This window comes from Argopecten irradians, chromosome 14, assembly GCF_041381155.1.
Source record: "Argopecten irradians isolate NY chromosome 14, Ai_NY, whole genome shotgun sequence".
In the NCBI taxonomy this organism is placed as follows: Eukaryota; Metazoa; Mollusca; class Bivalvia; order Pectinida; family Pectinidae; genus Argopecten; species Argopecten irradians.
Window position 1 is genome coordinate 17,486,300 of NC_091147.1, and position 14,966 is coordinate 17,501,265.

General features: G+C 40.7%; 1 protein-coding gene across 6 annotated transcripts in view; it reads right to left on the minus strand.

Annotated features, from left to right (window-relative positions):
• The window catches only part of LOC138307275 (phosphatidylinositol 3,4,5-trisphosphate 5-phosphatase 2-like), a 63,101-nt gene that overhangs the window by 22,285 nt on the left and 25,850 nt on the right, over positions 1–14,966 (minus strand). For all 6 annotated transcript variants that reach the window (XR_011205959.1, XR_011205960.1, XM_069247927.1 and 3 more), the window contains exons 3-4: positions 4,067–4,130; positions 3,720–3,861 (exon numbers count right to left, since the gene is read on the minus strand). Coding sequence is in view for 4 of the 6 variants with exons in the window: in XM_069247927.1 (XP_069104028.1) it covers positions 3,720–3,861; positions 4,067–4,130 (206 nt within the window). In the remaining 2 variants the exon portion in view is untranslated. The remainder of the gene's footprint in view (positions 1–3,719; positions 3,862–4,066; positions 4,131–14,966) is intronic.

The window sequence follows — 14,966 nt, forward strand, 5'->3', positions numbered from 1 at the left end:
ACAGTAATTAAATAATCACCCATATCCTCAAAGTCATCCTCATCTACAACAGTAATTAAATAATCACCCATATCCTCAAAGTCATCCTCATCTACAACAGTAATTAAATAATCACCCATATCCTCAAAGTCATCCTCATCTACAACAGTAATTAAATATTCACCCATATCCTCAAAGTCATCCTCATCTACAACAGTAATTAAATATTCACCCATATCCTCAAAGTCATCCTCATCTACAACAGTAATTAAATAATCACCCATATCCTCAAAGTCATCCTCATCTACAACAGTAATTAAATAATCACCCATATCCTCAAAGTCATCCTCATCTACAACAGTAATTAAATATTCACCCATATCCTCAAAGTCATCCTCATCTACAACAGTAATTAAATATTCACCCATATCCTCAAAGTCATCCTCATCTACAACAGTAATTAAATAATCACCCATATCCTCAAAGTCATCCTCATCTACAACAGTAACAGAATAGTCATTCAATCCCCCGCCAATGGAGATATCAAAGCTGAAGTAAGTTTGATTGTAGAGACTTATGTGTATGAAAAAAAAACAGGAAAAAGGAAGTTGAGCTAAAGAAAGATGGAGTATAATTCAAGTAGAGTGGGGCTGCAATTGTTGAATCAGGTATACAGCCTTGACATTAATTTATATTAGACTATATACACAAAGATGGGTGGAGTTTTGCAAAGTAACATTTACCATTTACCATGATATTTTCAGCAATGTTTCCATGGTAACGGAAAAAGTGCAAAAAATGAAAATAGCAAAAGGTACTACTAGACCATAAAAAGAAAGTGTCTATGAAGTTTCGTGGAAATATCTCTGCTGGTTTTAGAGTTATGCTCCGGAAATGAACCTGCTACAAAAATATGATATTTTCAGCAATGTTTCTATGGTTACAGAAAAAAGCACAAAAAGTGAAAACCTAAAAATAGCAAAAGGCACTACTAGACCATAAGAACAATGTGTCTATGAAGTTTCATGGAAATATCTCTGCTGGTTTTAGAGTTGTGCTCCGGAAACGATTCTTACACAAAAATCTGCCATTTTCAGCAATGTTTCCATGGTTACAGAAAAAAGTACAAAAAGTGAAAACTTTAAAATAGCAAAAGGCACAACTAGACCATAAGACAAATGTGTCTATGAAGTTTTGTGGAAATATCTCTTCTGGTTTTAGAGTTATGCTCCGGAAACGAACCTGGTACAAAAATCTGCTATTTTCAGCAATGTTTCTATGGTTACAGAAAAAAGTACAAAAAGTGAAAACCTAAAAATAGCAAAAGGCACTACTAGACCATAAGACCAATGTGTGTATGAAGTTTCGTGGAAATATCTCTACTGGTTTTAGAGTTATGCTCCGGAAACCATTCGTACGGACGGACGGACAGACGGACGGACGGACGGACGGACGGACGGACGGACGGAACCCATTTGTATATCCCCCGCCAACTTCGTTGGGGGGGGGATAATTAAATATTCACCCATATCCTCAAAGTCATCCTCATCTACAACAGTAATTAAATAATCACCCATATCCTCAAAGTCATCCTCATCTACAACAGTAATTAAATAATCATCCATATCCTCAAAGTCATCCTCATCTACAACAGTAATTAAATAATCACCCATATCCTCAAAGTCATCCTCATCTACAACAGTAATTAAATAATCACCCATATCCTCAAAGTCATCCTCATCTACAACAGTAATTAAATAATCACCCATATCCTCAAAGTCATCCTCATCTACAACAGTAATTAAATAATCACCCATATTCTCAAAGTCATCCTCATCTACAACAGTAATTAAATATTCACCAATTATCCTCAAAGTCATCCTCATCTACAACAGTAATTAAATAATCATCCATATCCTCAAAGTCATCCTCATCTACAACAGTAATTAAATAATCACCCATATTCTCAAAGTCATCCTCATCTACAACAGTAATTAAATAATCACCCATATCCTCAAAGTCGTCCTCATCTACAGGTACACGATGATAATTCTGATTTACTAGCATATCATAAGCTTTTATATCCTGTGTCAAGTCTTTACGTCAGAACTCTGTTACATACTGATGGGGCTTTCATCAAAACTTTAATGTCAGTATCGTATAACTTCTCAAAACCAGCCCTGGACTTAATTGAATCCTTGTCTATTTCGGCGTCACACTTTCCTTCTTATTCCATAGATATGAAAACCTGTGTAATCTGTGACCTGTACATTATATACTAGTCAAACATGCTGTTCCTGGTGATAACTGGTTTAGACTATATATTTGTCTCTTTAATATAAGTACATGTACCACCCAAAGGACACAGGAAAATGGTTTTTATACACAGGGTGACATTGACGATAATATTATAGTTTTGCTAATTTTTTTTGTTTTCAAAGTGTAAGTGAATAGTTTAAACCTGAAAAATGAACACACATAGCGGGTTTAGCTACAAATTAAGGCTACATGTTTAGACAAACAAACAAACTAATGTAAAATGATATGATAATTCTTTAGAATTTTTTTTTATTTTATTGTGCAAATTTATCGCTATATTTTCAAATTGAGCAAATAACGGATTTCATTTATATACATCAGAGAAAAAGAGGGAATGATTTCATTCAAATTATATCAATTTAAAATCATCAGACTAGAAAATCACTGCCATATCCTGTCATATGAGAATTGTGTGTTTGAGACCAGTCAGGTAGAAAATTTAAAGGAGGATAGCGGGTATGAGATTTGAATAATTCAGTAATTTGGTGTAACATTTGAAAATTTCAATCAATTACTACTATATATAACAGACTCACTTAGTTACTTCACAAAGCAGTTATGTATATTTCCTCAACTTGATTATATTTGCTTCACAAAACAAAGTGCCTGTTATACAGATTTGTTTACATCATCACGTCAGATAAAAGTGATATCACAATCAAGCATGAGGATATCTAATATCAAAATGTTTTTTTTAGTTTTTTTCCCCTTTTTTTTCTATGGTTTTATTAGTTTAACTTCCTATTAACAGCCAGGGTCATGTAAGGATGTGCCAGGTTTTTTGGTGGAGGAGAGCCGGAGTACCCAGAGAAAAACCACCGACCAGCAACCAGCATCTGGTAACTGCCCTACATGGGATTCAAAATCATAACCCAGAGGTGGAGGGATTGTGGTAATATGTGGAGACATCTTAACAACTCGGCCAACGCTGCTCCCAAAACCAAAAATAATATTATGTGGTTAGCTAGTCAATACAAGAACATGTCACATCCTTTTTGATCAATCAAATTCTGAGAAATTTGCTGGAGGTGGGATCAAATTAAAGGCAGGGAGGAGAGGAAAAAGGAGGATAATTTCAGGATAGTTGAAGAGAGAATATATGTAAATAGAGGGAAAGAACTCACTGATAGTTACGTGGGAGGAGAAGTAAAGGGTACGAGGAGGGATATTAATATGGTGAAGAAGATCGAGAGGGAGGAGAACTCACTAAAATTAGAGGCCATGAGAATGAGAAGGGAATAAAAACAGAGCAAAGGAGGACAACTGGGTGACAGTCGGAGGGAGGATGAAAAAGAGTGCAAAAAGAGATTAAGTGTAGGAGGAGATTACGAGGAGAGTTGAAGAGAGTTAAGGTTATAAGTGGGAGAGGTACATAAACCTCAGACTTTACAACACTTCTGATATACTGTAGTCTTCATTACCTGTGTCTGGGTCGTCACCCCTCTCTGGGGATACTGGAACTTTCATCGCGTAGATGAGACCATTTTTCTCCCCCTTTTTGATGTAGTCAGCAATAAGCTCATTTAAGTTGTTGTATTTTGGTTCGACATTGCCACCTTCAGCCTGCACAGAAAAAAATATTACAAATTGTATAAAAATTGTCAAAATTCAAAAAAATTGGTATTTTTTTTTAATGATTGATCATGCACACAAAGAAATAGAACAGTAAATGATATTTTTTTGGTAAAAATTTACAAGAGCTTAGTTATCATGTAATAACAACAAGATTGATACTTTATATTAGGTAAAGAAATATACAGGTACATACCTGTACGGAGAGTTTCCCATCAGGCCCAGGTAGAACTCGGTACTGGTGCACTCTGGACTGATGCCTGTTAGCAAACAAACATTTGAATCAAGAGATGATATGGGAAACCTATATAATGTCAAACCTGTCTATAAGGACCACCAAAGGGACAAAGATTGGTCCCTATATTCAAGTGACCTTTATACTCAGGTCAAATTGTGTGGAAATTGGTCATTAGGAAATGCCTGTATGTTTTTGGAGGCTGTGATATATTCATGTTGTGTCTTCTTGTGTAGTGGAACTGTTGACCCTATTATAGTGCTATATCACTGAAGCATGCTGCCCAAGACACAATACAGCACACCCCACCCGGTCACATAATACTGACAACCGGCAAACCAGTTGTCCTACTCACTTTATTTCTGAATGCTAAAACAGAAACAGAAACTTTTAATAGACTATAAGTGTGTCTTAGTAAGGGGACAGAACCCTGGAGAGCCTTCCTCAATGAGGCTAGCACTCCAGCACATTAGAAATCGGGGAAACAACAACACTTAATATGGAAGGCAATGCGGGATTAGAAATAATGCATAATACAATGGTAAACGTGAGATAACATTCATAAACAAATCAGTGATCGATACCAGACCATGGAAACAGGATGATTCCCAAAAATACAGGAATGGAAATAATGAGATAAAAGGAATAAGGACATGTGTAGCTGTATAATAAACACAACTTAGACAGTTAGGAGACAGAATGAGTCACCATACCAGTGCCTGGTCAGCTGGTTTATATCACAGAGTATATGATGATAAAGTGTCCACTAATTTTAGAATTTTCTCTATCATTCCTCCGTATCACCTCAATAAACTGCCTCCCAATTTTCCCTCTGTATAATTCCCCTCTCTAACCACTAAATACCTGTGCTACATCTTTATTCCACCCCTCTCACAGCCCTGAGCCCCTGACCACTTATCTGTCATCCTTCTTCCCTTCAGTCCCTGAATTTCCATTGGTGACACCTATACACAGCTAGCCCTGTTACTCCTAAACATCCTGACCCCTAAAACTCTCCATCCTCTATTTCCCCAAACCTTTCCAACCCCTGAATCACAGTATCATACCTCTAACCCCTAATACTTTCCACTCCATGGTCCCACAAACCTTTCCAGCTCCTGACTCACAGTATCATATCTCTAACCCCTTATACTTTCCACTCCATGGTCCCCCAAACCTTTCCAGCTCCTGACTCACAGTATTATATCTCTGACCCCTAAACCTCTCCATGCCCTGGTCTGCCAAACCTTTCCAGCCCCTGAATCACAGTATCATATCTCTAACCCCTAATCCCCCAAACCTTTCCAGTCCCTGAATCACAGTATTATATCTCTGACCAAATACTCTCCATCCCCTGATCCATGGTATCATATCTTTGAGCCCTAAATCTCTCCACCCCCTGATTCCCCAAACCTTTCCAGCCCCTGAATAACAGTATCATATCTCTGACCCCTTGTAAATTAATCATTGGGTGAAATGATACAGCTAATGATGTAAACATGTGTAGGCTCAACATATCAAAGGTCAGAGCCTTTTAGTGTACTGATGATGGTCTGATAGACTAGAATTTCCTAGTGAGTCACTGACACCAAGATAGAGTCCACTCTGGCAGGTGCTTGGCTGACCACATCACAGCCACTCTATCATACCGATCCTCACAGCATGGACAGCTTAACCCATAAAACTCCCATCAGAAGTCTGTTAATAAATCTATAGCTTTCTACATCTAATATATTTTACATATGTTGTATATTTACCATCATAATTTCCTCTTACATGTGTTGAATGATTGATTCCAATTTTGCTAAAACATCAAAATCATTTCATGTAAGTTTTCCCATCAAGCTAACAGTGCTTCATTACGACAAGCCCTACATATGTATGTTTTATCTGTTACCATATAGGAATCAACTTTTAATGCCACTAGGTTTCAATGGTAGCTTTAGCCAACTTTGAAGTTCTAACAAATTCCTGTTGTCAGGCCCAGCTTCTAATCTGCTAAAAGAAGATGTCAGTTTTGATTTTTATGTCTATCAAACTTAATGGAGACCAGCTATATATATAACGAGATTGTAACTTGAATCTATAAATCAGACATTTTATTTGCTTCTCTATCTTCATTTTAAAAGAAAGGTTTTAAAAAAAATCAAAAGTTAATAAGAAAAAGCAAATATGTTGAAATTTTTAATCAAAACCATAAATTTCATCAAATAAAAAGGTCTGTTGTTTGGCTATAAAAAGAGTGTAAATTAAAACATGATTAACTCAATAAATCACTATCAATGAATAATTCAAAATTAAAATGATTAAATACAGTAAACTCTGCTTTAGTGATCACCTCTGTATAAAGACAATTTGCTTAATATGATCATTTTCTAGGGTCCAACATATTATAAAGACCACCTGGCTATAAAGACCACTTTCCCTCTGTCCTTTGGGTGGTCTTTATACACAGGTTTGACTGTACATGTGGTAGTGATAGAGGTGGCAGTTGTGGTAGTGATAGAGGTGGCAGTTGTGGTGGTGATAGAGGTGACAGTTGTGGTGGTGATAGAGGTGGCAGTTGTGGTGGTGATAGAGGTGGCAGTTGTGGTGGTGATAGAGGTGGCAGTTGTGGTGGTGATAGAGGTGGCAGTTGTGGTGGTGATAGAGGTGGCAGTTGTGGTGGTGATAGAGGTGGCAATTGTGGTGGTGATAGAGGTGGCAGTTGTGGTGGTGATAGAGGTGGCAGTTGTGGTGGTGATAGAGGTGGCAGTTGTGGTGGTGATAGAGGTGGCAGTTGTGGTGATAGAGGTGGCAGTTGTGGTAGTGATAGAGGTGGCAGTTGTGGTGGTGATAGAGGTGGCAGTTGTGGTTGTGATAGAGGTGGCAGTTGTGGTTGTGATAGAGGTGGCAGTTGTGGTGGTGATAGAGGTGGCAGTTGTGGTGGTGATAGAGGTGGCAGTTGTGGTGGTGATAGAGGTGGCAGTTGTGGTGGTGATAGAGGTGGCAGTTGTGGTTGTGATAGAGGTGGCAGTTGTGGTGGTGATAGAGGTGGCAGTTGTGGTGGTGATAGAGGTGGCAGTTGTGGTGGTGATAGAGGTGGCAGTTGTGGTGGTGATAGAGGTGACAGTTGTGGTGGTGATAGAGGTGGCAGTTGTGTTGGTGATAGAGGTGCAAGTTATGGTGGTGATAAAGTTGGCAGTTGTGGTGGTGATAGAGGTGGCAGTTGTGGTAGTGATAGAGGTGCAAGTTATGGTGGTGATAAAGGTGGCAGTTGTGGTGGTGATAGAGGTGGCAGTTGTGTTGGTGATAGAGGTGGCAGTTGTGGTGGTGATAGAGGTGGCAGTTGTGGTTGTGATAGAGGTGGCAGTTGTGGTGGTGATAGAGGTGACAGTTGTGGTGGTGATAGAGGTGGCAGTTGTGGTTGTGATAGAGGTGGCAGTTGTGGTGGTGATAGAGGTGGCAGTTGTGGTGGTGATAGAGGTGGCAGTTGTGGTAGTGATAGAGGTGGCAGTTGTGGTGGTGATAGAGGTGGCAGTTGTGGTGGTGATAGAGGTGGCAGTTGTGGTTGTAATAGAGGTGGCAGTTGTGGTGGTGATAGAGGTAACAGTTGTGGTGGTGATTGAGGTGGCAGTTGTGTGGTGATAGAGGTGGCAGTTGTGGTGGTGATAGAGGTGGCAGTTGTGGTTGTGATAGAGGTGGCAGTTGTGGTGGTGATAGAGGTGGCAGTTGTGGTGGTGATAGAGGTGACAGAGGTGGCAATGGTGGTGGTGATAGAGGTGCCAGTTATGGTGGTGATAAAGGTGGCAGTTTTGGTGGTGATAGAGGTGGCAGTTGTGGTAGTGACAGAGGTGCAAGTTATGGTGGTGATAAAGGTGGCAGTTGTGGTGGTGATAGAGGTGGCAGTTGTGGTGGTGATAGAGGTGGCAGTTGTGGTGGTGATAGAGGTGGCAGTTGTGGTTGTGATAGAGGTGGCAGTTGTGGTGGTGATAGAGGTGGCAGTTGTGGTGGTGATAGAGGTGGCAGTTGTGGTGGTGATAGAGGTGGCAGTTGTGGTGGTGATAGAGGTGGCAGTTGTGGTTGTGATAGAGGTGGCAGTTGTGGTTGTGATAGAGGTGGCAGTTGTGGTAGTGATAGAGGTGGCAGTTGTTGTTGGTGATAGAGGTGGCAGTTTTAGTGGTGATAGAGGTGGCAGTTGTGGTTGTAATAGAGGTGGCAGTTGTGGTGGTGATAGAGGTGGCAGTTGTGGTGATAGAGGTGCCAGTTGTGGTGGTGATAGAGGTGGCAGTTGTGGTTGTGATAGAGGTGGCAGTTGTGGTGGTGATAGAGGTGGCAGTTGTGGTTGTGATAGAGGTGGCAGTTGTGGTGGTGATAGAGGTGACAGTTGTGGTGATAGAGGTGGCAGTTGTGGTGGTGATAGAGGTGGCAGTTGTGGTGGTGATAGAGGTGGCAGTTGTGGTGGTGATAGAGGTGGCAGTTGTGGTGGTGATAGAGGTGGCAGTTGTGGTGGTGATAGAGGTGGCAGTTGTGGTGGTGATAGAGGTGGCAGTTGTGGTTGTGATAGAGGTGGCAGTTGTGGTTGTGATAGAGGTGGCAGTTGTGGTTGTGATAGAGGTGGCAGTTGTGGTGGTGATAGAGGTGGCAGTTGTGTTGGTGATAGAGGTGGCAGTTGTGGTGGTGATAGAGGTGGCAGTTGTGGTTGTAATAGAGGTGGCAGTTGTGGTGGTGATAGAGATGGCAGTTGTGGTGATAGAGGTGCCAGTTGTGGTGGTGATAGAGGTGGCAGTTGTGGTTGTAATAGAGGTGGCAGTTGTGGTGGTGATAGAGGTGACAGTTGTGGTTGTGATAGAGGTGGCAGTTGTGGTGGTGATAGAGGTGGCAGTTGTGGTGATAGAGGTGGCAGTTGTGGTGGTGATAGAGGTGGCAGTTGTGGTTGTAATAGAGGTGGCAGTTGTGGTGGTGATAGAGGTGGCAGTTGTGGTTGTAATAGAGGTGGCAGTTGTGGTGGTGATAGAGGTGACAGTTGTGGTGATAGAGGTGACAGTTGTGGTGATAGAGGTGGCAGTTGTGGTAGTGATAGAGGTGGCAGTTGTGGTTGTGATAGAGGTGGCAGTTGTGGTTGTGATAGAGGTGGCAGTTGTGGTTGTGATAGAGGTGGCAGTTGTGGTAGTGATAGAGGTGGCAGTTGTGTTGGTGATAGAGGTGGCAGTTGTGGTGGTGATAGAGGTGGCAGTTGTGTTGGTGATAGAGGTGGCAGTTGTGGTGGTGATAGAGGTGGCAGTTGTGGTGGTGATAGAGGTGGCAGTTTGTGGTGGTGATAGAGGTGGCAGTTGTGGTGGTGATAGAGGTGGCAGTTGTGGTGGTGATAGAGGTGGCAGTTGTGGTGGTGATAGAGGTGGCAGTTGTGGTGGTGATAGAGGTGGCAGTTGTGGTGGTGATAGAGGTGGCAGTTGTGGTGGTGATAGAGGTGGCAGTTGTGGTGGTGATAGAGGTGGCAGTTGTGGTGGTGATTGAGGTGGCAGTTGTGGTGGTGATAGAGGTGCCAGTTGTGGTGATAGAGGTGGCAGTTGTGGTGGTGATAGAGGTGCCAGTTGTGGTGGTGGAGGTGGTGAAAAAAGATGTCTATAAAGACCACAGAGGGAAAAGAAAATGGTCTTAGTTGCCAAATGATACATTAACACAGGTCATAATAAGTTGAAATTGGCTTTTAGGGACCTAAAAAGGGTCTTATTAAGCAGGTGGTCCTTTCACAAAGGTACCATATTTGTTAGTGCTCAGTCTATATCATAAACCCCATTTGTATATATCTTTAGGGTCTATGAGTTGATAAATCTCATTTGTATTTTTTAGGGTCTATGACTTGATAAACTCCATTTGTATCCCTTTAGGGTCTATGAGGTTATAAACTCCATTTGTATCCCTTTAGGGTCTATGAGTTTGTAAACCCCATTTGTATTCCTTTAGGGTCTATGAGTTGATAAACCCCATTGGTATTCTTTTAGGGTCTATGACTTGATAAACTCCATTTGTATCCCTTTAGGGTCTATGAGTTTATAAACCCAATTTGTATTCCTTTAGGGTCTAATAGTGTTGATAAACCCCATTTGTATACATTTTGGGTTTATATGTTGATAAACCCAAGTTGTATACTGAATCTACTGTACATGTTTATAATCCCTGATGCCAGATGAACAGATTTAGGTAAATACAGAAAGCAGACATCTGTAGAACACAGGTGTATGTGGCGTTACTGTACTAATATTTATGTTCTGTAAACTCATCTCCTCCTAATTTTACTCTGACCCAGTACCAACCTATAATTAGTTCAAATAAACATCAAACATTTGGCGAAACAATTCCTACACAGTGCCTATGGGCATATGTACAGGGATTCAGAATACAATCCAGAATAATAGTAACATTATGTTTTACCAGGCAATGATAACAATAAGTATGTAACACAAATAAATATTATGTAGCACACAATTGAATGGAAGATACAATGAGTTTTAGATTTGAACCCATGACCTTTAGTACATTTTAAAACCATTAGATTTTATCTACCTAGATGTCAGCTAGAGCTTTGATCTTTTTCTTATTTTGAAGTAAGTAGTCTTTTTTAATGCTTTTTGCATTTGGTATCACTGGTGGATCCTAGGGAATCATAATTCCATCATCACATATCAAAGAGTTTGCTCCCTTGCCGGTAGGTATTGATTGTTATGTCATTATTTTGTAAGCGAAATCCATGTTTTTTTCTCCGGAAAGTATGACATTACGCTAAAAAACAAATGATGTCACAATCAATACCTACCCACAAAGGCAGATAACTTTGTAATATGCAAATCCATTATAGTGGGATAGTAATCCTACATCACTGACAAATCAAATAGGGACAAACAGTTGTATGGTGACCATAACATCACTGAGGAGTCCTCAGAGGACAAAACAGCTGTATGGTGACCATAACATCACTGACGAGTCCTCAGAGGACAAAACAGGTGTATGGAGACAATAACATCACTGATGAGTCCTCAGAGGACAAAACAGCTGTATGGAGACCATAACATCACTGAGGAGTCCTCAGAGGACAAAACAGCTGTATGGAGACCATAACATCACTGACGAGTCCTCAGAGGACAAAACAGCTGTATGGTAACCATAACATCACTGACAAGTCATCAGAGGACAAAACAGCTGTATGGAGACCATAACATCACTGACGAGTCCTCAGAGGACAAAACAGCTGTATGGAGACCATAACATCACTGACGAGTCCTCAGAGGACAAAACAGCTGTATGGTGACCATAACATCACTGACGAGTCCTCAGAGGACAAAACAGCTGTATGGTGACCATAACATCACTGACGAGTCCTCAGAGGACAAAACAGCTGTATGGAGACCATAACATCACTGACGAGTCCTCAGAGGACAAAACAGCTGTATGGTGACCATAACATCACTGACGAGTCCTCAGAGGACAAAACAGCTGTATGGTGACCATAACATCACTGACGAGTCATCAGAGGACAAAACAGCTGTATGGTGACCATAACATCACTGACGAGTCCTCAGAGGACAAAACAAGACAGCTGTATGGTGACCATAACATCACTGACAAGTCATCAGAGGATAAAACAGCTGTATGGTAACCATAACATCACTGACAAGTCATCAGAGGACAAAACAGCTGTATGGTGACCATAACATCACTGACGAGTCCTCAGAGGACAAAACAGCTGTATGGTGACCATAACATCACTGACGAGTCCTCAGAGGACAAAACAGCTGTATGGTGACCATAACATCACTGACAAGTCCTCAGAGGACAAAACAGCTGTATGGTGACCATAACATCACTGACGAGTCCTCAGAGGACAAAACAGCTGTATGGTGACCATAACATCACTGACGAGTCCTCAGAGGACAAAACAGCTGTATGGTGACCATAACATCACTGACGAGTTTTCAGAGGACAAAACAGCTGTATGGTGACCATAACATCACTGACGAGTCATCAGAGGACAAAACAGCTGTATGGAGACCATAACATCACTGACAAGTCATCAGAGGATAAAACAGCTGTATGGTAACCATAACATCACTGACGAGTTTTCAGAGGACAAAACAGCTGTATGGAGACCATAACATCACTGACAAGTCATCAGAGGACACAACAGCTGTATGGTAACCATAACATCACTGACGAGTCCTCAGAGGATAAAACAGCTGTATGGTGACCATAACATCACTGACGAGTCCTCAGAGGACAAAACAGCTGTATGGTGACCATAACATCACTGAGGAGTCCCCAGAGGACAAACAGCTGTATGGAGACCATAACATCACTGACGAGTCCTTAAAGGACAAAACAGCTGTATGGTGACCATAACATCACTGACAAGTCCTCAGAGGACAAACAGCTGTATGGTGACCATAACATCACTGAGGAGTCCTCAGAGGACAAACAGCTGTATGGAGACCATAACATCACTGAGGAGTCCTTAAAGGACAAAACAGCTGTATGGTGACCATAACATCACTGAGGAGTCCTCAGAGGACAAAACAGCTGTATGGTGACCATAACATCACTGAGGAGTCCCCAGAGGACAAACAGCTGTATGGAGACCATAACATCACTGAGGAGTCCTCAGAGGACAAACAGCTGTATGGTGACCATAACATCACTGAGGAGTCCTCAGAGGACAAAACAGCTGTATGGTAACCATAACATCACTGACGAGTCCTCAGAGGACAAAACAGCTGTATGGAGACCATAACATCACTGAGGAGTCCTTAAAGGACAAAACAGGTGTATGGTGAACATAACATCACTGACAAATCCTCAGAGGACAAAACAGCTGTATGGTGACCATAACATCACTGACGAGTCCTTAAAGGACAAAACAGCTGTATGGTGAACATAACATCACTGACGAGTCCTCAGAGGACAAAACAGCTGTATGGTGACCATAACATCACTGAGGAGTCCCCAGAGGACAAACAGCTGTATGGAGACCATAACATCACTGACGAGTCCTTAAAGGACAAAACAGCTGTATAGTGACCATAACATCACTGACGAGTCCTCAGAGGACAAAACAGCTGTATGGTGACCATAACATCACTGACGAGTCCTCAGAGGACAAAACAGGTGTATGGTGAACATAACATCACTGACAAATCCTCAGAGGACAAAACAGCTGTATGGTGAACATAACATCACTGACAAATCCTCAGAGGACAAAACAGGTGTATTGTGACTGTAACATCACTGACGAGTCCTCAGAGGACAAAACAGACGTAGAATGTATTAAATATTAATTGGATGCTTATTTTTCTCCCTCTGCAAGACTAGGGTTAACCAGTCAAAATCTTTCATTCAGGTTGAAAATTCCCGGTCCATTTAACAGACCAATGTTAGATTCTATTTAACGTCTTAGGGTATCCCTACTCCCCTTTGAGTAAGATGGATTTGTCATTTCCCTAGCACCCACTAGATAATCCTGTGCAGTATAGGGGATTATTGGTGCCAATAACATTTGTGTCTTCTCTACAAATTGCTTCAATTATTATACTGTGAACTATCCTCTTTTGTGGCTACTAAATTTCGCAAATTTCAGTTTCAAAGATTTTTGGCAGAGATTTAGTTTCACGGAATAAAAATTGAATGGAAATACATGTAGCTATGAATTGAATTGTGCAAAACTGTGGATGATACTACAGAGATAAACTTTTGTTAATTTACCTTGAAAGCGAAATTTGCAAAATTAAGTCGGATGCAAAAGAAAGTTGGTTTACACTAAATTATCCAAAAGTTATGTTAATGGATTTGAGATATATTGTACTGACAGGTAATTGACAGGTGTAGTGAAAATCAACGAGTATATAACTTATAACTAATGGCCAGGTAATGACATTGACAGTAAAACCGGCATAAATTACCCAGAATGCTAACTATTCCAGACTGCACACTCAGTAAACTCACAGCACTGGAGGGGCAAGTGGCTACCATCAAAATAACTACAGTAGGCTAATTACTAATTTGTAAAATACAAACGGTGTATTTATTGATGGAAAGTGTCATGCCTGGATGGCTGTTCTACCGTTAATACCCCCTAACCTGTCAACAATCACCATGTAAACATCATCAACCTACAGATACGTCTTCCAGATTTGGGGAGGAACTCAGATAGATCTTCCAGACTTGGTTAGTTCTAAATGTTGTATTGAACTTAAGCACAGTGTGTGCCAGTCAAAACAAACAGGGCCATACCTACAATAAAACCATAAAACCCCTCACATCTTCCCACTATCACTTCTCTCTCTATGGGATCACTTCTTTCTCTACGGGACTCTATTCTGATACCATCCCCAACGATCCCCTGCCGAGATCAATCACCGTCAAACATGAGAAGATGGATCCCAGTAATTAAAATCTTAAAACTTTATCCAACATTATCCCGACAAACACAGACAGAAAGCCATCAAACATGGACTGACAGTCAGTGAGTCTCTGCTAACCTTGTTACAGGTTAAGAAGAAGACATATCAACCTATTTTCAAACGATGTACATGTGTCTCTGATGTTCTCATCAGAGCTATATCTTCAAAATTTAATTAAAACACTGGAGGTGGTATTTGGAATATATTTTGAGATTCCAGCCTCACCCAAAAAGTGGTTAAAGATACCTTGATTAACTCTAGGGCCCCTATGATTTAATTATATTTTAGCTCAATAGCATTTGCAGTACACTGATTATATTATTTAATTTATTTGTGGAAAATTGGTCAAACCATCATACATCATACGTATTTAATTCAATACAGAAATGGATGAGGTAAATTCATGTTTTCTTATACATGTATATACTTTT